The following is a 19,615-nucleotide window of genomic DNA, read 5'->3' as shown; positions in this document are numbered from 1 at the left end:
TTATGAGGAAGAAGTTACAACGAATATAAACTTAATTTGACAGATCTTATGTGAGATTTATGATGAATATGTATCCTAACGTGAATATTAGTAATGAAGAGATTACTCCAAGTACTAACTCTATGGGTGTTTCTACAAGTCGTAAGTCACATTCTTCATCAAGTTCAGGTTGGTAAAAGTTAATGACTTATGTGAAACAAGTGGAAGTAGTGAATTTACCAAAATCATAATTGTGAAATATCTTGAATACGGTGTGTATATTTTGTAGGAAACTTCACAATATGATTTTTATATTTTGGAAGTGTGGAAAGTGAATAATTTGAAGTTTCAGGTATTATTTAAGATGACAGCAAACATCCTTGTAATTCCTATGTCCACAGTAGATTCAAAGTCTACCTTTAGTGCTAGTGGTAGAGTAATAGACCCATATTGTTCTTCCTTGGCACTAAATATAGTTCAAACTTTTATTTGTGGTGGTGATTGGGTTTGGGCTCTTCACGGTGTCAAGAAAAATCAAAAGGTGAACCATTTTTGAATAATTATTTATTATGATATTTTTTAGTAAGCTTTTTAGTTTTATTTATTAATTTTTTTATGACTACGACCTGTGAGGAAGATTGTGGACATAATGCTACCAGTTACTTGATTTTTTATCTTTTTCTTATTTTGGTAATTTTAATATTTCTCACTACATTAGTAACTAGTAGTGGAAAGGTATTTTTTTTACTAGACAATAATAAGTTTTATTATTTTATTATTATTGTAGGTAGAGATTTTGCTCATGCGTGGACTTAGTATATTATTTTTTTTAGCACAAAGAGAAATAACTATAGTTTATAAATTTATACTAGATTTATAGCTTTTATTTTGGTGATTGTAAGTTGATATTGATATTTCATTCAAATTTTTGTGTTTGATTATTAAATAAAATTTATGCATAATATTATGCAGTGTTTATGAATAATTTTATGCAAAGTGTATAGACAATTTTATACAAGGTTTATGTATGGAGGTTATACCCAATTTTATGAAGAGGTTATGCCCAATTGTATGTAAAGGTTATGCCTAATTTTATATATAATTTATTTGACATGTTTTTCATGTAGTTTTAAATATAGGTTGGAACTCGAACTCAGCTTGAGCTCGAAATCTGTTAAAAATTTTGGGCTCGAGCTCGCAGTTGGGTTATGCTCAAGTTCGAGTTCAAAATATTTAAATCAAACCTAACTCAAATATAGATAGGTTCAAGCTCGACTCGCTATGCCCAACCCTACTCTCCTTTTTACAACAACGAAAAAAAAAAAAAAAAAATTCTTTGTCCTCCCCAACCTTTTTGATTTGTGGAGGAAATGGGAGAAGTCAAGATAGTTTTCTCCCCTCAAAGGAGTTTATTTAGGTTTTTAGAGAATTAAGTTGAATTCTCCAATTAATTATAAAATTTGAAGTTTTTTAGAAAATAATTGACAAGTTATTAAAGTGCATTAATTTTGGAATTATTATTTGCATGATATTAAATTTCAATTCCAAAAATAGTTTAAAAATAAAGAATAAGTTTCCCTATCAAATCCTTTCACTTAAATTTCAATTCTCGGATATTATCCAAAAGAAGTGGAGAGTCCGGAGACAGTCAAGCAGTACCTTGTACTCGTTCAACGAAACATTCACATTACACGTGGCGGGACAAGATTCGCAAATATCTTCCTGGCGCTACGATGGTTCGCCATTTTGTTCTGATGGGCCCAAGATGGGAACCACGACATCCCGCGGTCACATGCTCGCGATTCGACCGCCCTACCCGTTAACAGCTTAGAGAGGCTTAAAAGGGTTACAAGGGCGCCATACGAGGCTTTTAGAGCGGAATAGAAGAAAAAGCCAGAGAGGGCTCTCGAAAGAGAGGGACTGAGTGATAGATAAAAGAGTGAGAGAGAAGGTATCCTGCTCTTCAACTCATCAACAGAGGTGATGAAACCCTAACCCTAATATTACTTTGTCGTCTTCTGTATCTCTTTCTCTACGTTTTTGTTTTTTGATTTCAATATCTTCAAACTTTTTCCTATTTTGAACTCTGTCACTTGGTTTTTGTTCTGTGTTTGTTTTTCTTCATTGCTTCAGATCTGGTCAGTTTGGTCTCCGAATTTTGTGCTTTCTGGCGTATTGGTGTTTTTATTTGTCAGGCTTTTACTAGTTTTACACGTAAATGAGGATGAGGTCGAGTTTTTCTTATTTTACCTTTTTTTTTGCTGGCGTTTAGTGATGTTTTACTTTCCATGTTATTAAGTTTTTTAGTGAAGAAACAGAGTCTCATGGATTTTCCTTTGGTGTTTAGATGGATCGGTACCAGAGGGTGGAGAAGCCGAGGACTGAAACACCGATAAATGAAAACGAGATTCGGATAACCACTCAAGGGCGGATGAGGAACTATATTACTTACGCAACGAGCTTGCTTCAGGTAGATATGTTCCGTAGATATTTTATTGTTTTCTGTTAGTAACTTATTGAGTTTTGAACCTTGAGAGACTAAATGAACAGGCGTAAGTCTTTTTTTTTTTTTTTTTTACGAATAACGGGAGTATTTTTCGCATCCTTTTTCTTTGTTATTGATGGAAGCTCTTGGCTATGATGATTCGCAATTCCATTTGGTGGTTGGGTAGCACGACTCAAGTTAACTCCCATTATGTTTCTTGGTTCGGGTTTGGTTTCATTATTATTATCACTATTATCTTTTATAGAGGGTATTTGATTTAGTGATTTTTTAATTTAATTGATCTCTATATTAATTAATATTATTTACTTCAAGTTAGGCGTAGTTTCTAGTAGCTTCGTTCCGTAGCATCTCTTTATTTAGCACCATCAGTTCACTTGTTTGGACTAGGTTGTTTTTATCTCTGGTTTTATCTGAGCGGTTTGGCAATTAAGTCGGATAGACTTGTCATGGTTGTGCGTTCTTGGCGCGTTATCTGCATGGATGGCAATTTTTAAGCTCGAACATCATACTTTTATTCATCCGAGTTTCAGCTGTGCCAGGTAGTATGTTTGCATTTTAGAGCATTGGGTCTCGTAAGTTATGTTTGAGCTGTACTTTTTAAAGATTTTCTGCTTTGATATGCCTTCTGCCCACCATTCTTTTCACCAAAAGTTATGTATGTTCTAACTTGAATGGGTTTTTAGACGAATTTGGTTCAATAAGATGGAGGCTTGCCCATAATTTTGAAACTTGGATTAATTGCATATTACATGTTGTTGTTAATGTGCTGTGGTGTTTCTGATCATATTTTCTGTTGCCTATGTCTAGCTCAATGATATTTAATAAAGAAAGTATGCCATAAATGTTTCAGAGAAAGAAATTGACTCAAGAAGTAATTTGTTCTTCCTGTATTCTTTACTCACCAATATTGATATTTTCAGGAAAAAGGTTCTAATGAAATTGTCTTGAAAGCTATGGGAAGAGCTATCAATAAGACTGTTATGATTGCAGAGTTAATCAAGGTGACATACTTCATTTTTTTTATGTCTGAAATATCTTGTTGAGGGTGATTAAATAAATGGTTGTCTCAGAGAAAGGTTCATTTGGCTGTTTTATTTATTGAAATATGGTATCAACTTTAGAGAAGAATTGCTGGTCTCCATCAAAATACATCAATTGGATCCACTAGCATAACAGACACGTGGGAGCCACTGGAGGAAGGCCTTCTACCGTAAGCTGCTCACAGTTGTTTATTTGGTTCTAAATTTGTCTATGTCAGATGGATCTTTGCTTAATCTGTGGGTGATTTCTTGTTATTACAGCCTAGAAACGACCCGTGACGTATCAATGATTACTATCACTTTGTCCAAGAAGGAGCTTGATGTATCATCCCCTGGGTAATATGAAATATATGTATCATCCCCTGGGTAATATGAAATATATGTTTTGAACATGTGAAATCTGATTGGTTTGGTAATTAAGGTTATTTCTGTGTACTTAAGTTACTGTTATCATCTATGGAATTTTGTGTGCATCTTCTCACTTTCTATAATTTGAGTAGTCAACCAAGATGTGTAAGTAGTTAGTTTGATTGCGTAAGGCCTAATGACTGTGACTTCAGCACTATTTTAATTGATCTGTGCCTTGTCACTGTTTTCCTGTTCACATGTTAAAGCTGCTATGATTATTTGATTTTTTTTATTTTTTTATGTGTTCTTCTTTTGTCTTTACTTCATTATTATGCCTCCTCTCATGGAAGGGTTTGTATTACATCCAAGTGTATGAAATACTTCTCGTTGCTTTTGAAATAGTCTAGTGGATGGTGATAGTGCCATGCGTTTCCCGGCTGCCTTTGATTATGAAGATGCTTTATAAAGTTTTGGATGTCTGTTTTGATAACCTGCTCATTGTCTTTATTTATGGCTTCCCCTCATGGAAGGGTTTGTATTGTGTCCTAGTGTATGAAATGCTGCACATTGCTTTCAAAAAGCTGATGAGAACTTTAACATAAAAACTTTTGAACTAAAAATAACATAATAAAGGCAGTTGTCATGGTCAATCTTTATATAGTGACACCAGTTAATGGGCCAGAAAATTTTCTTCAGTTATGAGGTGAACTGTGTGTAGGAAATGGATAGTAGGGCCAACTGTTCCTTTTAATCTCTTTCAAGTGAGATGTCACTGATCTCAGATGTGTGTCAAGTTTTTTTATCATGGATATAATCTCAACTGTATGATTGTAACCTAGATTTTATTTTTTAATGAACTTTTATAAGATGAGCTGCAAACTGCTTGATTATGTTTGGGGATTTCTGTTTAGAAGCAAAGATGGTGTACTTGTGTGCTGAATTTGTCTTTCTTATCTGAAGGGGGTTTATGTGACTTCCCAGCAGGCCTTGCTTGTTTGTTGCTATTACTTGTGGATATGTGGCATTTTGTTGTTAATAATGTGAAGTTAATGAGCCTTGTTTCACTCTTTCTTCATTATAATGATGTTATGTTTGGTTAGGGTATCCTGAGTTTTTCTTCTTTTACCAATTCAGGAGTTATACCTTCCCATCTCCTGCAGTCTTCTGCAGTGGATCTGATTCTTGTAAAATTGAAATTTCTGTATGGTTAGGTCTTTTTGGTTGGCAAAATTTTACCGAGGAAATGACTCCCTGGTTAGTGAATATACTGATTTAAATGGTAATTTGCAGTTTCATGATAAAAAAGTAGAAAAACAACACCCTGGAGGCAATGTTTAAAGAAAGTCAAGGTATATTTGTAAAGGAAGATTCTTAACTAATCCTTAACATAAGACTTTGTTTTGCAGGCTGATATGCCTAGGCATCGGTTAATTTGTGTGGGGAAGCTAAAACTATGAACTGGCTTGTTGGAATAATATTCCGAAACCCTTGTCATGAGATTGTTGGAGTTTTGATCGTAATACTGTTCAATTCTTCTATTTTACTGATTGTTTCACTAGTAAGGTGGCCTTCTGCAACTCGTTTCTGCCTACAAACTTGTCCTAGTGTCTGAATCCTCTCTGTATATAAATGCAAATTAAACTCATGGCTTCAAGAGCTCCAACCTTTGGTGTGTGAGGAAAGGGGCTAGGAATGATGTTCCCTGTAACTTTCTGTTTATAGAATGTCCTTTATGGTCAAGCAAGTTCTGGTTTTCTTCTATTTATTGTTGCAAGATTTATGTTTTTGGTGGACTGTCCTTTTTAAAGCCCCAATGCCTGCTTGTCATGTCTTCTTTTCTCTTGTCTGATGAAGCAATTTTCTGATATTATCATCACCTTCGTTTCAGATATCAATACCCTATTCCTGCTGATCAGGTAAGGCCATGGGCAGAAATTGAATATGATGGAGGTAAAAACAATTACTTTTTTTATCCATTTGTCTTTTTTCTAAGTTTTATGTAAGTAATGGACCTGTTATTTTATATCCCCCTTCTTTTACTGTATTTAGAGGGTTCACCAGCTGTGAGAGGAAGGGGACGTGGTGGTCGTGGAAGAGGCAGGGGTAGAGGAGGTACACATTTTTATCTGTTGCATTTTGTCCTTTTTAAGGTGTGAGTGGAGAGGTTATTCATGCTTTACTTGCCTTTAGGTTTTCCCTTTGACTTAATAGTGTCAGAATCAAGTGTTTCTTGGGGATCATTGGTGCTAATGTTGACTCCCCAAACTATGACATTCACCTAAAATCATTTAAAATAAGGCAATCATTTTACCCTAGGTTTTTAATTAGACTCAACATGATTTGCTGATTTGTGTTGATTGAGAGCTACATACGCTTGTAAAAATACTTCAGGTGTTTTTGGTGATACTACAGAATCCGTTATACATACTAATTTGAACCTAGTGATAATTAGTTATTTCACAAGGGTATGCAAGTAATTAACTCTTATTTTTTTATGCTTATAAATTGGGACTTCAGCTCCATTAAAAAGGGATATTGGAGCTGGTTTGTGAGCCAAATTTGAAAAAAAAATAAAGTAGAAACTAGGCAGCTGTATGTTCCAAGCACATAAGCTCCTTAACTTATTCGACCTAGCATCTTTTTGATAGTCTGTGTCCTCTTTTTGTCTCAGGGAATAACTATGGGGCTAGTGGAGAGTACATTGGAGATGGAGGCTGGGATGGTGGACGTGGGTATGGAGGCAGAGGTCGTGGGCGTGGGTATGGTGGCAGAGGTCGTGGTTTCCGTGGGGGTCGTGGAAGAGGAGGGTATGGAGGTGCTGGGCAGAACACACAACAAGAAGCTGGTGGTGGTTACAATGATTATGGTGGATCCGAAGCTTATCCACCTCCACAAGGCCGTGGTAAGTTGTATACTTGAAAATTTACAGTGATGCGCTGTTGATGAAGGTGTTAATGTACTGTAATTTGTAACCTCTTTGAAGAAGTATTGTTTTCTATACACAATTTCTGACTTGGTTGCATGATATTTTATTTGTAATTTTTTTGCCCAAGCATCATTCGATTGGTCCCTGCTTTTTTATTTTATTTTATTTTTATTTTTATGTATGTGACTTATAAACTGGGTTCTTTTGGTTTGGCATGTTGGCCATTTGTGTGATTAATTGAAGTCACGGTCTGGATTTGTTCAGTGACGTTCTTCCTGTTTTATAATTAACTAATGAGGATGAGTGTGGGGCAGGGCGAGGTCATGGCAGGGGAAGAGGTCGCGGACGTGGACGTGAACGTGAATTTAGGCCAGATGGACCGGTTCAGGCAGCTGCTGAATAGAGATGTGTTGAAGGTAAAAAGCTATGTCTAGAAGTTATTAAAGGGATGCCTGCTCTGCTCAATTTAGGTAAAACAGAAGGTGACTATTCACTGAGGTGTCTAGGCATTGATGGTTGTAACTTAAAAAGTTTGAAACTCCTGAGCTGCCGTAGTAGCATGGCATGGTAGCTATGGTTTTGTAGGAAGATTAGGATCTAGGTAGGTTAGGATCTTTTTCATTTATTCAGCCGAGAATCGCCGGTGCTTATATACCCGAAAGTTGTATAATTTTTACTTTTATCTTCTAGGAATAATAGAGCAGTACATTCTTTCATTCTTAAAATGCTTTCCTCCACCTGTTCAATGGATTTGATGCAGTTATCTTCATGACTTTTAGGTCGTGTATTGCATGGCTATTCTGGAAATGCGGCTTGCTAAAAGCAGTCGTGTTCTACAGTAAACACTACTTTAAAAATTACTTCCACCCTTAGATATAGTTCTTTGATGAATGTGGACTACTTTATTTTCCCATCATCTGCAATATGTTTCAATGACAAGGCCATAAGATAGCTGCACATAATCTAAAAGCAAACTGAGAATTGCAAATTTATCCATGTTCCAGAGACGATCCTCTGGTTTGACAGGATACCAAAGCTCACCTTGCGGAAAAAAAAATGGCCATAAGGACTCGAGTGTGAGAAAATTAAGAAAGTAAGTTAGACTATACTTGAGGTTAAAAAAAATTCAATGAAAACAGTGGCTTCTAAAACTCAGAGAGAGCACTCACATCTATAAGAGGAGGCTGACCCTTGATTCCAATCTTCCAATGGTTCTTCCTTATGTCAGACACAACGAACCTCGGTTTTGTTCCAGGAGGAACTGGAACACGTCAGTGATTTCTTCCAGAGTTTGTATTCACCAATACTTCTCCAGATCAAGAGTAAAAATAACCCCAATTAATAATTGGAGTAGATACGTTATTCGATAGATAACAATGTAATACTATAAAAATCAAGTGTTGCATTACCATGTGGCAATCACGACTCTGTAAGCCGGTTATATGTGAGGTCTCTACATTGACGTATCATGGTGTATTTGATGATACTCATCCAAAAACATAATATTATAGATCTAGCACAACCATTTTTCTCCGCAAATAGAGTCACCATCTCTTCCCCGATATAGTTTCTTTCCATATTCATCTCTTCCAAGTCAAATTAACTGTTGTAGAGTCCTTCGATTTATCATTTAGGTTCAACAATATGCCTAAAATGCTAGCACAAATATTTTTCTCCCAGTGTATAACATCCAAATTATGTATCAATCTTAACTTTGAGAAAAACTATAGCTTAATTTTTGTTCTTCCAATGCAATTTGACAAGGGATTATTTCCCCTTGCTATTAGTTTATGTTTAGCCATAGGGTATATAGAGGAGCTTCTGCAATTATCTCTCGATGTGAAAATTCATATCTCTTCGCCACCTTTGTTTATGGGAAGAAGCCACATTAACTCATATAATATTCTTTTTTTCCTTCTATATTTCAACCATATAGAATTTGTTTGGCCCATACATGTGATAAAGATAAGACTATAGTAGTAAATTTAGGTTGTTAATCAAATCGGTAGACGGACTGGGAGGGATTTTTTTGTTTCATTTTTTGCCTCCTTGGTTTCCTTTTGGCTCTCGAAAACTCATTTATACTCTGTCGAAATCGAATTCTCTGATCGGAGAAAACTCCGCCGTGGAGGTGCCCGATAGAGGGAAAAGGGGAAGCAACGGAGGAATTGCACCAAATCTTAACTTGAGATATCATTAGATTTGTGCAGAGGTTTGGAATAAATAGCCGTGGGAGCGAAGATGCATAACCATACGTTCCAAAAGTTCCAAATCTTTGATTCTCTTCCGGCGTAGAGAGAGTGGTTCCTCATGGCGAAACGCGTGTTTCAAGTCTGGGAGGGGAGTAATGTAAGTTCCATTTGCTGAGATGCTTCTTTTTTTCTTCTTCTTTTTGGATTTTGTGAAAGGTTTGGTCCGCGTGGTGGGTTTTTTCTTAGCTGGGTGTCTTTTTGTGTGTGTGGTTTTTTGCGAATTTGGAAGGTTTGGTCGCTTTACTTAGTTATTGGTATGCTCCTATGGCGGATTTTAGCTTTTTACTATTTGTTTGGGCCGGGAGAGTTGCATTAGAGCGTCTGGAAATTGGTTCCCTTAATGGTGTGTTTCTCTATTTTCTGCAGCTGGGCGATTTGACAGTGTGCCAATGTTGTCCCAGAAACTATCTTACTTGTCAGTCTAGTCGGTCGTAGTTAGGTTCATTGGGCTTTGGAGAACGCCGAACTTTTTGTGTGTTTTAAGTGCAATACGATATGAGTATGCTTTCTCAGGTGTTAGTAGTCAGCAGGCAGGTGACCCAGAGGGAGATGCTATACAGAATCTAATCCTCTCCTAGGCTTCCATGTTCCTTCTTAAGCCACTGGAACATGGAATCTCTAGCGCGTACCCACTGATAATCAGTTGGGACACTATACAAAAGCAATTCAGTTGGGAGCTGGTGATTTATCTCATCATTTTACTAAAAAGAATGGTTGTAGAAAGAGAAGGTTTGTAGAAGGACTCTAGACCGAGTATTATTACATGTTGATTTCTATAACGAACACATAACCACAAAAGATCTCAATGGAAGGAGAGAACAGAGAAACTCTAGCTCTTGGGAGAGAGGAGATAAAAAACCAAGGGAGAGAAAGAAGAGGAAAAAAGAGAGAGGTGTAAGAATGAATTTGAGCTAAGTGGACGATGTTTGAATGCTTTATCCCATGCATTGAGGTTGTATATATAGTTGTGGGAAGGTGTTTACAATGGTTACAATGCCCTTTGTGCTACATAATTCAAAAGGAAAAAGACATAAGAGGACATACACCCACTGGGTATATTTGACTCTACTACTATGGAGCTTGAGGGGCTGCTTCAGGGTCTCTTGATCTTCTGGGACCGTCTCGTTGGGCCCCTCATCATCGAGGGTGATTCCAAGGTTGTCATTGATTGGTGTGTGAAGAAAATCTGCCCTTGGCGGCACTGGGACACTTTTTTTTGAAATCTGTAATATAACTTTTCATCTAAATTGTATATGGACCCACACCCCTAGATCCGCCAATCACTTTGCGGACTATTATGCCAAAAAGGATTCCTCCCTCTAATGTCTTGTTGTGGAGGATGGCCCATCTCGCTAGGTTGTATCTCTCCCCTCTTTTTTGAGTAAAATTTCACACATTTCCATAAAAAAATACATCAACTTGCATAATTACAATTTTATATCATCTCTATGAAAGTTTTCCTTATTTACCAGCCATGCCATCTTTACCTAAGTGGGTGTCTTTTAATATTCCATTAGCAAAGACATTGAAAGTTTGCACCCAGCATTGAGGGGTAAGTTTGTAATGTTATTTCTTTCGTTTATGGTATTAATGGTGGCACTCTCTTATGTTAATTGAAGTGCTTGTTTCTTCCCTCTCGTAATAACTCTCTCACCTTCTAAATGAAAAGTACTAAATGGCACTGACTGTTATATCGAACTTTGCCTTTTTGAGCCCTGTCAACTGTCAGTGGGTGCCAGATGTTATATTAAGCCTTCTCGATACATTGTCTCTGTCATAAATCATCAATTTTGTTTGGTTATCACTGACTAATACACTAGTGAAATGTGTGAATATTCCAAACCACTCTGATATTGTTGACAGTCACACTAGTATTTTAACAGACCAACTGGAGAGTGGCAAAGCCTCCATCCTTGAGATTTTATCTAGTGTACTTCTGGATCTACCAAGCTGGTGGTTGTCTCAGTAGGTTTTGAATTGCAATCCTGTGTACAATTGTCTGTATATGAATTAGTGGTCATTTATGTATGATATTGGCTTGGCTTATTCATTTAGTGGAGGATTATTCTTGTATTGTGTATTTGAAGTTTTTCAAACTGGATTACATTGTTCTGATCTTTGCAAGTGCTATGAATACACTACTGAATTTTTCCTTGAGATGATCTTGGTTTGTGTGAAGAATGTTGAATTCACCTCTAATCATGGTTGATCTTGGATGCTTCCTTGTTCTATCAACCTGTGTTCTTTCTTCTTTTTATTCTTTTTATTTTTTTTCTTGAATGGCTGTTCCCTTCTTGTCTTTGTTCAATTGAATGCTAAATAGTTGGACATTGGGATTGGAAAGTAATTTAGGTGTTGTTTTGAACAAACTTTTATGATTATCAAATTTTCAGGTTACTTTTATCATTGATAAGTTCTAAGTGTTTCACATTTGTTTTGTCAAAGGGATCTGCCTCTCTCTCTCTCTCTTTTGCTGTATAATGATCTCATAACTGCAGGAATTTTAACTTGTAGTCTCAGCCATGAGTCTCTCTCTCTCTCTCTCTTTTGCTGTATAATGATCTCATAACTGCAGGAATTTTAACTTGTAGTCTCAGCCATGAGTGAGCATATTGTGTATCGTGCAATATGTATCGGATTTTGTCCTGGGGGATAGGGCTGATACATGGGTGCGGGTGGGTGGGTGGGGGTAAAGGGGTTGACATATCAGCCGATAAGTATCAGATTTTGGGTTTCCAATATGTATGAAGAAACAGATATGCTATCCTCTTGCCTCAGGTTCTAGTTCATTCATTCTGTTAACTGAGCAACTTGTGGTATTGCTCGTCCATGTGGGTCAGATCACATGTTCTTATGTCAATATATGACCAACACACAGAGAGGAAACTTTTGCCCTATAGGCCAATAAGTAGCAGTACATGATGACAATCTCCAGGGGTTAAAAAAATGGTGTTTAGGGACAAGGCTTCTGTCACATGTTTATTTTGAATTTAGGACTGTTGTGACCATTGGAAGTGTTTTTTGTTTATGCTTGTGAAAGAGCTGCTTGAAAAGTTGACTGAGTCTTTATCTAAAAAGAATGCAAGGAAATTATTTCTCTGGCAGAGAATTGGGTCATTATCTGAAATGATACATTTTGCCTGGTTGGCCAATTTGTGCCTCGCTTTTTTGACTGACCCTGCCATATAGCAATGCATATGTGTTTGGTGTATCTTTCCTTTTGATGTTGTTATTTTACTGTACAACATTAGTCCTCTTGATGACAAATCAGTCTTTTATGAGAATAAAGGTGATTCAATGAAAGAAAACCCGAGAGGTTTGTTGGGTAGGGACCCGAGGGACCCGTTAGTTTCTATAATATTTGAGCTTATCATGTTTGCCAATCCAATTTGACCTTTTCTTTTTGTGAAAGTTTCCTATTCACTTTTGAATTTCAGGTAAATTTAATTGTTTTAAACATAAAAAGAAGAAAAATTGAGTTGTGAGACTCATTACCTCTGTTTTCCTTTGTAGATTGCATACATACTTTTTTTTTTTTTTAATGCAATGGGATATCGGCAGCTTGACTTGCCCTTTTTGAATGGAACAGTGGCTGGCAATGCATTACATGTTAAATTGTTAAAAAAAAAAAAGAAACGATTTTCTCAATACTAAGATTTATGGTTACCAAAATCAGCAAATGGTGGGGCATTAGTGATAAGTATGGTCCTGTCCTTCCTCTGGGCACCACAGTCATTGTGCAGTCAACAGAAGCTGAGGTGTAGGTTCTTATCAATGGTATAAGATTCTTTTCACAAAGTTTCTCAGGCCCTTGATTGTAGAGGGTGACTTAGGATATTTTATCACTTGGATGTTCCAGGGAACGACACCTCCTGGGAGATTAGGATACATATTCAATGAAGTTGCGGATATTACTGCCTTAAGGATGGTATAATGGAAACATGTTCCACATGCAGCCAATAGCCATCAGATCAATTTACCAAAGGAGCTACCCTAGGACATGTTGTTGTTGGAAACTTCCTTTGTAAATTTGGGGTGCCAGCCCCTTGTATCTTACACTTTGTGCTATTGGTCTCTTGAATAAAAGCTCTTCAATATTCATAAAAAAATAGTGTATTGTTTTTGTTGCATAACTTTTGGTTAGGGTGAAGTACTTGTAATGTGGTCTGGATTTTATTTTTTTACCTTCTTGTCCTTTTGTGCTTCTTTTGCAGAAGTTTATTTTTGGAGGAAGGTTGATATTTGGACCTGATGCTAGGTCTCTGCTTGTTACGATATTACTCGTTGTTGTCCCAGTAGTTATCTTTTGTGTATTTGTTGCAAGACATCTTCGGCATGAATTTCCTGCCTACAATGCAGGATATGCAGTCCTTGCAGTTGCAATTGGTTTTACAATCTACGTGAGTTCCTCTTATCATTTCTATCTTTATATAATCCAAGTTTGCTGCCATTATACCTCTAAGACTCATGCATGTCAAATGGGGTGGTAGGGAGACTTTGGCCACATGAGGGGTGTTTTAGTGTGGGTCTTGGGTCCAAGTCTCGCCAAGGTAGAGGGTTCGACAATAGAAATAAAAGACTTATGCATGCCACAAAGAACTAGCTATTAGAATGTTTCATATGCTGTTGACAAGTTCTCTCTCGGTCTGATTCCTTAGTTGTCACCACTCTGTTTAGGTACTTGCATTGCTTTTCGCTACTTCAGCCCAAGATCCAGGCATTATTCCACGTGCGTCACACCCTCCTGAGGAAGAGTTAAACTTTGGTTCTTCAACTTCAGTCGATGTTGGTGGAAGGCAAACACCAAGCCTGCAATTTCCTCGGACCAAAGAAATTATGGTTAATGGCATGCCTGTGAAGATTAAATATTGTGACACATGCATGTTATATCGCCCCCCACGTTGCTCTCATTGCTCCATTTGCAATAATTGTGTCGAACGCTTTGATCACCATTGCCCTTGGGTGGGCCAATGCATTGGACTGGTATGCTGGACTGTTTATGTCCCACTACCCACTACTGAAGGAGTGTATGACATATGGACGTGGTAAAAAAATGTTATGCATGTATCACCTAGGCGACCAGTTGCTATGGTCCTTGCACATAAGCCATGAAGTAAAATATTAAAGATAACACGATGTTTACCTTTTTTCTTTTAAGGCCATCCAGCAGATTTTATTTCTTAAAATTTATGCATAGGATCATCCTGCAGTTTTTTTTTTTTTTCCAATTTATGCATATAGCCATCTAGTAGATGGTGAGAAAAGCTGATGAATATTATGACCCATCCATTGTGGGTCCTCCATTTCCTTATTACTTGGTGGCACTTTCATTTACTAACTGTAAATGTGTCCTTTTTATGCAGCGGAACTATCGTTATTTCTTCTTATTCGTTTCTTCGTCGACTCTGTTGTGCTTCTACGTTTTTGCCCTATCAGCTTTCTACATTAAAGTTCTCATGGATGGGGAGTATCCCACAGTCTGGAAGGCAATGAAACAATCTCCAGCATCAGTTGTGCTGATGGCGTACTGTTTCATCTCTCTGTGGTTTGTTGGTGGTCTCACAGGCTTCCATTTATACCTTATTGGAACTAACCAGGTCAGGTTCTTTTTTACAGAAAGAATCTATATTTTTGTTTCTTATTTTTTCTGCTATTCCCCCACTTTTCTTCCTACAGTTTTCTATCCAGATGTATGTGAATACTGATTAATCATGATTTTCCTAGGTTTTAAGCCATCTCATCAACCATATGTTTCGACAAAAAAATAATTTTTTTATAAATTCTGACTTATGCTGTAATAGTTTCCTTCTATAAATGGCTGTCTTCTTCATTTTTTTGAAAAAAAAAGGATGAGATTTGATTCCAGCAAACAGGGAAAACAATCAAGGGAGCACTTCCCTAACAACAAGAGATTGGAGGGAGGCCCCTACTTAACAAGCAAATCAGTAAAGGAATTTATTGATCTAGGAACATGTGATCAACTACACAAAATTGAAGATACAATATCAATATCTCATAAAAAACATTCCAGTGGCACTAAGGCGGACCAGAAAAGGATGAACACCAGCCAATCACCACCTTGGAGTCTCCTTTGATGAGAAGGGGACCATTGAGGTGGTCACGATTAATATTGAGTCCCTGGAAGAGGGCATAAAGCTCAGCAGCAGTAGAATCAGAAATCCCTAAAGGGCCCGAGTAAGTCATAAGAAGTACCATCTGCATCACGAAATAATCCATTGGAGCCAGTTTTGCCAGGGTTACCAAGAGCACTACCATCAAAATTGAACTTAAGGGTGCCCAGATGAGGTGGCTACCATTCAATTAGAGTAGGGAGTTTGGGAGGTGCAAACATTTGGACCACAATGCGCTAGTTAGTATGGAGAGGGACATCCATTAAGCAATCAAACTCCTTTCTGCTATAAAACCACAAAGACACATGCCCTGTGATGCAACTTGTGACCTCCTTCACACTACCAAATTTGCAATTAAATCACCAATTATTTCTTTCCTTCCAAAGGCACCAAGGAATGTGGGTAAGATACGTTGAGAGGAGAAATTTTTCCACTTTGAAATATTAGTCCCATACACCATCTGACTTGTGGTGATGAGATCCCTAGGGAGGCAAATGTGAAGACCCATGTTGTTAAGTAGAGGGGACCAAACCTGCCAAGTAAAAGTGTTGTGACAGAGAGGTGGTTGACACTTTCCTCCTTAATGCTGTGAAGAGGGCAGAGGATCCATGGATTTGAATTGCCGCGCCTCCTAAGATTATCAGCCACCATAGGTGTCCGCATGCTTGCTGGGGAGGATTTGAACTTTCAAAGCTGTTTAAGTAGGAGAGCTAGGTTCATATCTTTGGTGAGTCGGATGCCTAATCCACCAAGGTATTTAGGCATGCAAACCTCTTCCTTATCCACAAGGTGGTATTTAATGCTCTCAATACGGTGGCAAACAGAAGCAAGACACTGCATGAAAGACAATAAATAATTTGGAAGCCCAACAATGCATGAGTTAAGGAGGATAAGCATACCTGCTTTAGAAAGCAATCTCCCTTTCCAGGTGGTAAGACACCTCTCCAGTTTTGGCTGGTTTCTTCCTTATAAAGTAGTGTGTAGTGAGTGGGAGGAATCTACATATGCTTTTAAAAATAAAACATTTGTTGGACAGTAATCTGTTCTAGTGTTTGCATTCACTTTGTAACTGATTGGATATTGAATGGCCAGATCTGCTCTTGTTGTTTTATTTGTTGATATTGGTATTGAGAAGCAATGAGGTTTGCTATCCCAAGTGTGTAGCGAACATTTTTTTATAGATGTTATATCAACCAGTTTTATGGATTATTTTGTTGAATAAGTATTTAATCACTGATCCATTGGAAGAGTTTGTTTTTTGGAACCTAAAACTAATATAAACATTCAGAGTAGGCCTTTAGAGAAGGTCAATGTACTTAGGAATTTGAAGATCAGCAATGGCCTCTCGAATGTATGCCAAGAACAAGCTTTGTTTTATTAAGCTATAAATTAATAAAAGAAAATCAAATGGCTAGATTTATCTACTTGAAGATACTTTTTTTTTTTTAATTTATTGCAAGGAACAAAGTACTTTATTATAAGTGAGAAGAGGAGCAAATAGTGCCCCCAACAAGGAGGGGGCTAACCACTGAGGAACATACATACTAAGAGCTTGAAAGTACTAGAGTTGTATCTGGTGATTAACTGTTCTGTTACTTTTGTAGCTATGCAGAGTGGTGTTTTTTGCCTGTCCTAGTCTCAATCTTTACATAGTCTATGCAGAGTGGTATTTCTTGCCTGTCCTAGTCTCCAGCTTTACATTGTGATGTTGTTCCATTCAATTATGTTATTTGAATCTGAAACTTGTGTACATCTTGAAATTTTCTACTTCTCTTTTTTACATGGTGCAGACAACATATGAGAATTTCCGGTACAGAGCTGACAACAGGCCTAATGTCTATGATAGTGGCTGCTTCAACAACTTCCTAGAAGTATTCTGCAGAAAGATAAAACCTTCAAAGAATAAATTCCGTGCTTTTGTCCAAGAAGAGGTTACAAGACCACCACCTCCCCGTATCCGTGAACCAGAAGTAGATGATACTACTGTGAACCCACGTGCAAAGGTTGAAGATGATCTGGAGCTTGGTGGAGACTTATTAAAGATTTCCCAACGCCGTGACTTGGAAGAAGTTGATGTTGATCTACATGGTAGAAGTAGTAATGGTAATGTAGCCTCAGAATCTGAATTCAGTCTGGCATCTGAACCACCTGTTCGGCCAGAAGTGCGTCACTCGAGTTGGGGTCGGAGAAGTGGGAGTTGGGAAATCTCTCCAGACATTCTTGTCAGCGAAGGCAGGCCTCATGTGTAGAATTTGGTCGGTAACACGAGAATCCATGCCCAGAAAAGGCCACCATGTGTCACGACTCAATCACTGCTCTTAGCGGGTCAAGTCTGGCTCGTTATGGGCGTAGTTGTGGTCAAATTTTCTTCAGAGAAATTCATATTAAGATGTATCCGACTACCCCATTTTGGCGTGCAAAGTTGACTGAGAGATGGTGGGATCATCTGACCCTCTTTCTTACTAGTGGTGTTTGTGTAAAAGTTGACATTTGTTAATGCTTAGTGTTGGGTTGATTCTTTTCTGTACAATTACCACTCTGGGATTTCCAGTTTTACACTTTCAGGTTGAACTTAATCTCCCAGATGAGCTTCTAATGGTGCATCAAATTCGGTTTTACTGTACACAAAGTGCATTTTTAAAGAGAAGCTATTGTTTATTTCAAAATTTACAAAAGAGAGTGATGACTGATGTCCCACTCAAGAGTCTAGACTCAAAACCTCTTAAAAAACCTCTCCTCCATGCAACTTTAACGAAATAACCAGTCAGTCCCTAACTAGTATGCGGCGGCGGAGCCATCGCTAGGACCGTCCACCACCGATTCCAAGTCGGTGACGGCAGCCGCGTTACGCCTGGAGCAGTTGGCTCGAATCTCCCCCTGCCGCCCGGTAAGAACACTCAGCTGCCCCATCTTGATCATCGACCTGGCGAACTGGTCGAAGAAGAGGCTCTGGTTCACGGCGAAGCTGGTGACGATGGATCGCGTCCGGCGATCGGTGTACAAGTCCTGGTCGGAGGTGAAGAGGCCCTGGCGGTTCATGAGGTCTACGTAGTACTTGTTGTCGAACACGTTGGGGGTGCGGATGTCGAGGACGGTCATGTTGTCGGTGTTGGTGGTTGGGCAGGTGCGCTTCAGGTTGTTGGCGTAGGTTTTGTCCATGGAGTTGTCCTGGTTGGGGTACAGACGGGGGGTGAAGGAGGGGCAGTGGCCGATGCCGATAGTGTGTCCGCCGGAGAGGGTGACAAGATCGGTGGGGTCGAGATTGAGGCGGTCGAGGGCTTTGATGAGGGCGGTGGTGTTGGAGGACGGCGGCGGAAGGGCACCTAGGGTGGCGTTCCTGGTGGCGAAGTTGAGCCCGTCGCGGCGTCCCAGCGGGACTTTGTAGTTCGGCCCACCTGACTGCAGACGGAAAAGCAAAGAAGGGAGGAACAGTTAGTGTGGTGTATTTATTGTTTGTCGGATCGTGGCTGCCAATGGAGGGAGGAGAGCCTACCAGGGCTACGGAATCGCGGGCGGCAATGGCGAGGATGTCGGAGCACGAGACAACTTGGCCGCAGGCGCGGTGGACGGCGGCCCGGAGGTTGTTGAGTGTCGTGAACGCCTCCGGTCTGAGGGTCAGGTTCGGCGGGGCTTCCTTTTCGCCCGGACCGCTTGCTGAACCGTCTAGCAAAACTGACCCATCGCATCCCTGCAAAGTGGAAAACGTTATAATGATACTGCCGGTTTGGTCTAACAGAAACTTCTGTCATCGCTCATCTTTTTCCATTCACGAAACAAAATGCTGCAGGATGTCCTACACTGTCATGTCGGACAACACATTCCGCCGGTGAAAACAGGAGGAAGAAGAACGGCAGGACCGTCGGAGGTTACCTGAACGAAGCAGTCGTGGAAATGGATGCGAAGCAGAGCAGCAGCTAGGCCGATGTCCCTCCGGAACAGCTTCTTGAGCTCGTCTCTGATGATCTTCTCCAAGTTTGGACAGTTCCCTGCGTAGAAGGTCCACGACAGACCGTTCACTATCGGCGGATTACTCTGTGCTTCAGTACTCCTCAACAAGAACACAGAGATACACGAGAGTAACAAGCAGAGAAGCACCGAAGAAGAAGGAGAAGCCATGACTGAACCCACCAACGCTCCTGCTGCCTTCCCTGTGCAGAGCACACTCCCGCTTTGGTACAGCAAAACTCCTTTTATAGCAACAGCTGGGATGATAAAACAACCAGGTCAAATCTAGTGGTGAAGCATAGTCTTCGTTATTTATTCACTAGCACGAGTCCCCAGCTTCATTGCCCCTGTGCGTGGTCCCAGAAAAAAAGGGTTCGTGGCCATCACATGCCCTGTTGAAAAGTAATGTCCACTTGTCGTTGCTTTGTTCAGTTGAGGATTTAAAATCTTGACTTTGTTAAAAGGGGAGCTTGTCACAGGGCTTGAAT

The 19,615-nt window shown here is 39.0% G+C and overlaps 3 protein-coding genes across 4 annotated transcripts; 2 read left to right on the top strand and 1 right to left on the bottom strand.

Annotated features, from left to right (window-relative positions):
• Nucleotides 1-1,846: 1,846 nt before the first annotated feature.
• On the top strand, nucleotides 1,847-7,536 carry LOC137960383 (uncharacterized). The gene is made up of 9 exons (XM_068807993.1): nucleotides 1,847-1,959; nucleotides 2,327-2,449; nucleotides 3,406-3,486; nucleotides 3,607-3,695; nucleotides 3,787-3,861; nucleotides 5,762-5,823; nucleotides 5,923-5,985; nucleotides 6,545-6,775; nucleotides 7,114-7,536. Exons 2-9 carry the CDS (start codon nucleotides 2,327-2,329, stop codon nucleotides 7,200-7,202), a joined length of 813 nt encoding a protein of 270 aa, XP_068664094.1. The 5' UTR covers nucleotides 1,847-1,959; the 3' UTR covers nucleotides 7,203-7,536.
• A 1,269-nt stretch (nucleotides 7,537-8,805) lies between these two features.
• Nucleotides 8,806-17,790, top strand: LOC137958419 (protein S-acyltransferase 8-like). Of its 2 annotated transcripts, none has more exons than XM_068805423.1 (5): nucleotides 8,806-9,148; nucleotides 13,269-13,451; nucleotides 13,729-14,034; nucleotides 14,415-14,648; nucleotides 16,973-17,790. In XM_068805423.1, exons 1-5 carry the CDS (start codon nucleotides 9,110-9,112, stop codon nucleotides 17,429-17,431), a joined length of 1,221 nt encoding a protein of 406 aa, XP_068661524.1. In that variant the 5' UTR covers nucleotides 8,806-9,109; the 3' UTR covers nucleotides 17,432-17,790. The 2 variants fall into 2 exon arrangements, with proteins under 2 accessions (XP_068661524.1, XP_068661523.1); XM_068805422.1 differs by having other exon boundaries at nucleotides 13,266-13,451.
• A 22-nt stretch (nucleotides 17,791-17,812) lies between these two features.
• LOC137958420 (peroxidase 12-like) lies at nucleotides 17,813-19,365 on the bottom strand. Its single transcript, XM_068805424.1, has 3 exons — nucleotides 19,053-19,365; nucleotides 18,676-18,870; nucleotides 17,813-18,581 (listed from the first exon to the last, which is right to left on the bottom strand). The coding sequence occupies exons 1-3, from the start codon at nucleotides 19,296-19,298 to the stop codon at nucleotides 17,958-17,960; spliced, it is 1,065 nt and encodes a 354-aa protein (XP_068661525.1). The 5' UTR covers nucleotides 19,299-19,365; the 3' UTR covers nucleotides 17,813-17,957.
• Nucleotides 19,366-19,615: the final 250 nt, after the last annotated feature.

This window comes from Aristolochia californica, unplaced genomic scaffold (genome assembly GCF_029961685.1).
Source record: "Aristolochia californica isolate CCGP_79_NKW_82.1479 unplaced genomic scaffold, dmAriCali1.0.hap1 SCAF_3, whole genome shotgun sequence".
Taxonomy (NCBI): domain Eukaryota; kingdom Viridiplantae; phylum Streptophyta; class Magnoliopsida; order Piperales; family Aristolochiaceae; genus Aristolochia; species Aristolochia californica.
The sequence above is the reverse complement of the archived record's forward strand: the minus strand, read 5'-3'. Positions and strand labels throughout refer to the sequence as shown.

Coding starts and splice junctions, on each gene's coding strand:
- LOC137960383 (XM_068807993.1), top strand. CDS start 2,327: ATGGATCGGTACCAGAGGGTGGAGAAGCCGAGGACTGAAACACCGATA. Junction 2,450..3,405: donor ACGCAACGAGCTTGCTTCAG/GTAGATATGTTC, acceptor TGATATTTTCAG/GAAAAAGGTTCTAATGAAAT. Junction 5,986..6,544: donor AAGAGGCAGGGGTAGAGGAG/GTACACATTTTT, acceptor TTTTTGTCTCAG/GGAATAACTATGGGGCTAGT.
- LOC137958419 (XM_068805422.1), top strand. CDS start 9,110: ATGGCGAAACGCGTGTTTCAAGTCTGGGAGGGGAGTAAT. Junction 9,149..13,265: donor AAGTCTGGGAGGGGAGTAAT/GTAAGTTCCATT, acceptor CTTCTTTTGCAG/AAGTTTATTTTTGGAGGAAG. Junction 14,649..16,972: donor ACCTTATTGGAACTAACCAG/GTCAGGTTCTTT, acceptor TACATGGTGCAG/ACAACATATGAGAATTTCCG.
- LOC137958420 (XM_068805424.1), bottom strand. CDS start 19,298: ATGGCTTCTCCTTCTTCTTCGGTGCTTCTCTGCTTGTTACTCTCGTGT. Junction 18,871..19,052: donor TCCACGACTGCTTCGTTCAG/GTAACCTCCGAC, acceptor TCCACTTTGCAG/GGATGCGATGGGTCAGTTTT. Junction 18,582..18,675: donor CCCGCGATTCCGTAGCCCTG/GTAGGCTCTCCT, acceptor TTCCGTCTGCAG/TCAGGTGGGCCGAACTACAA.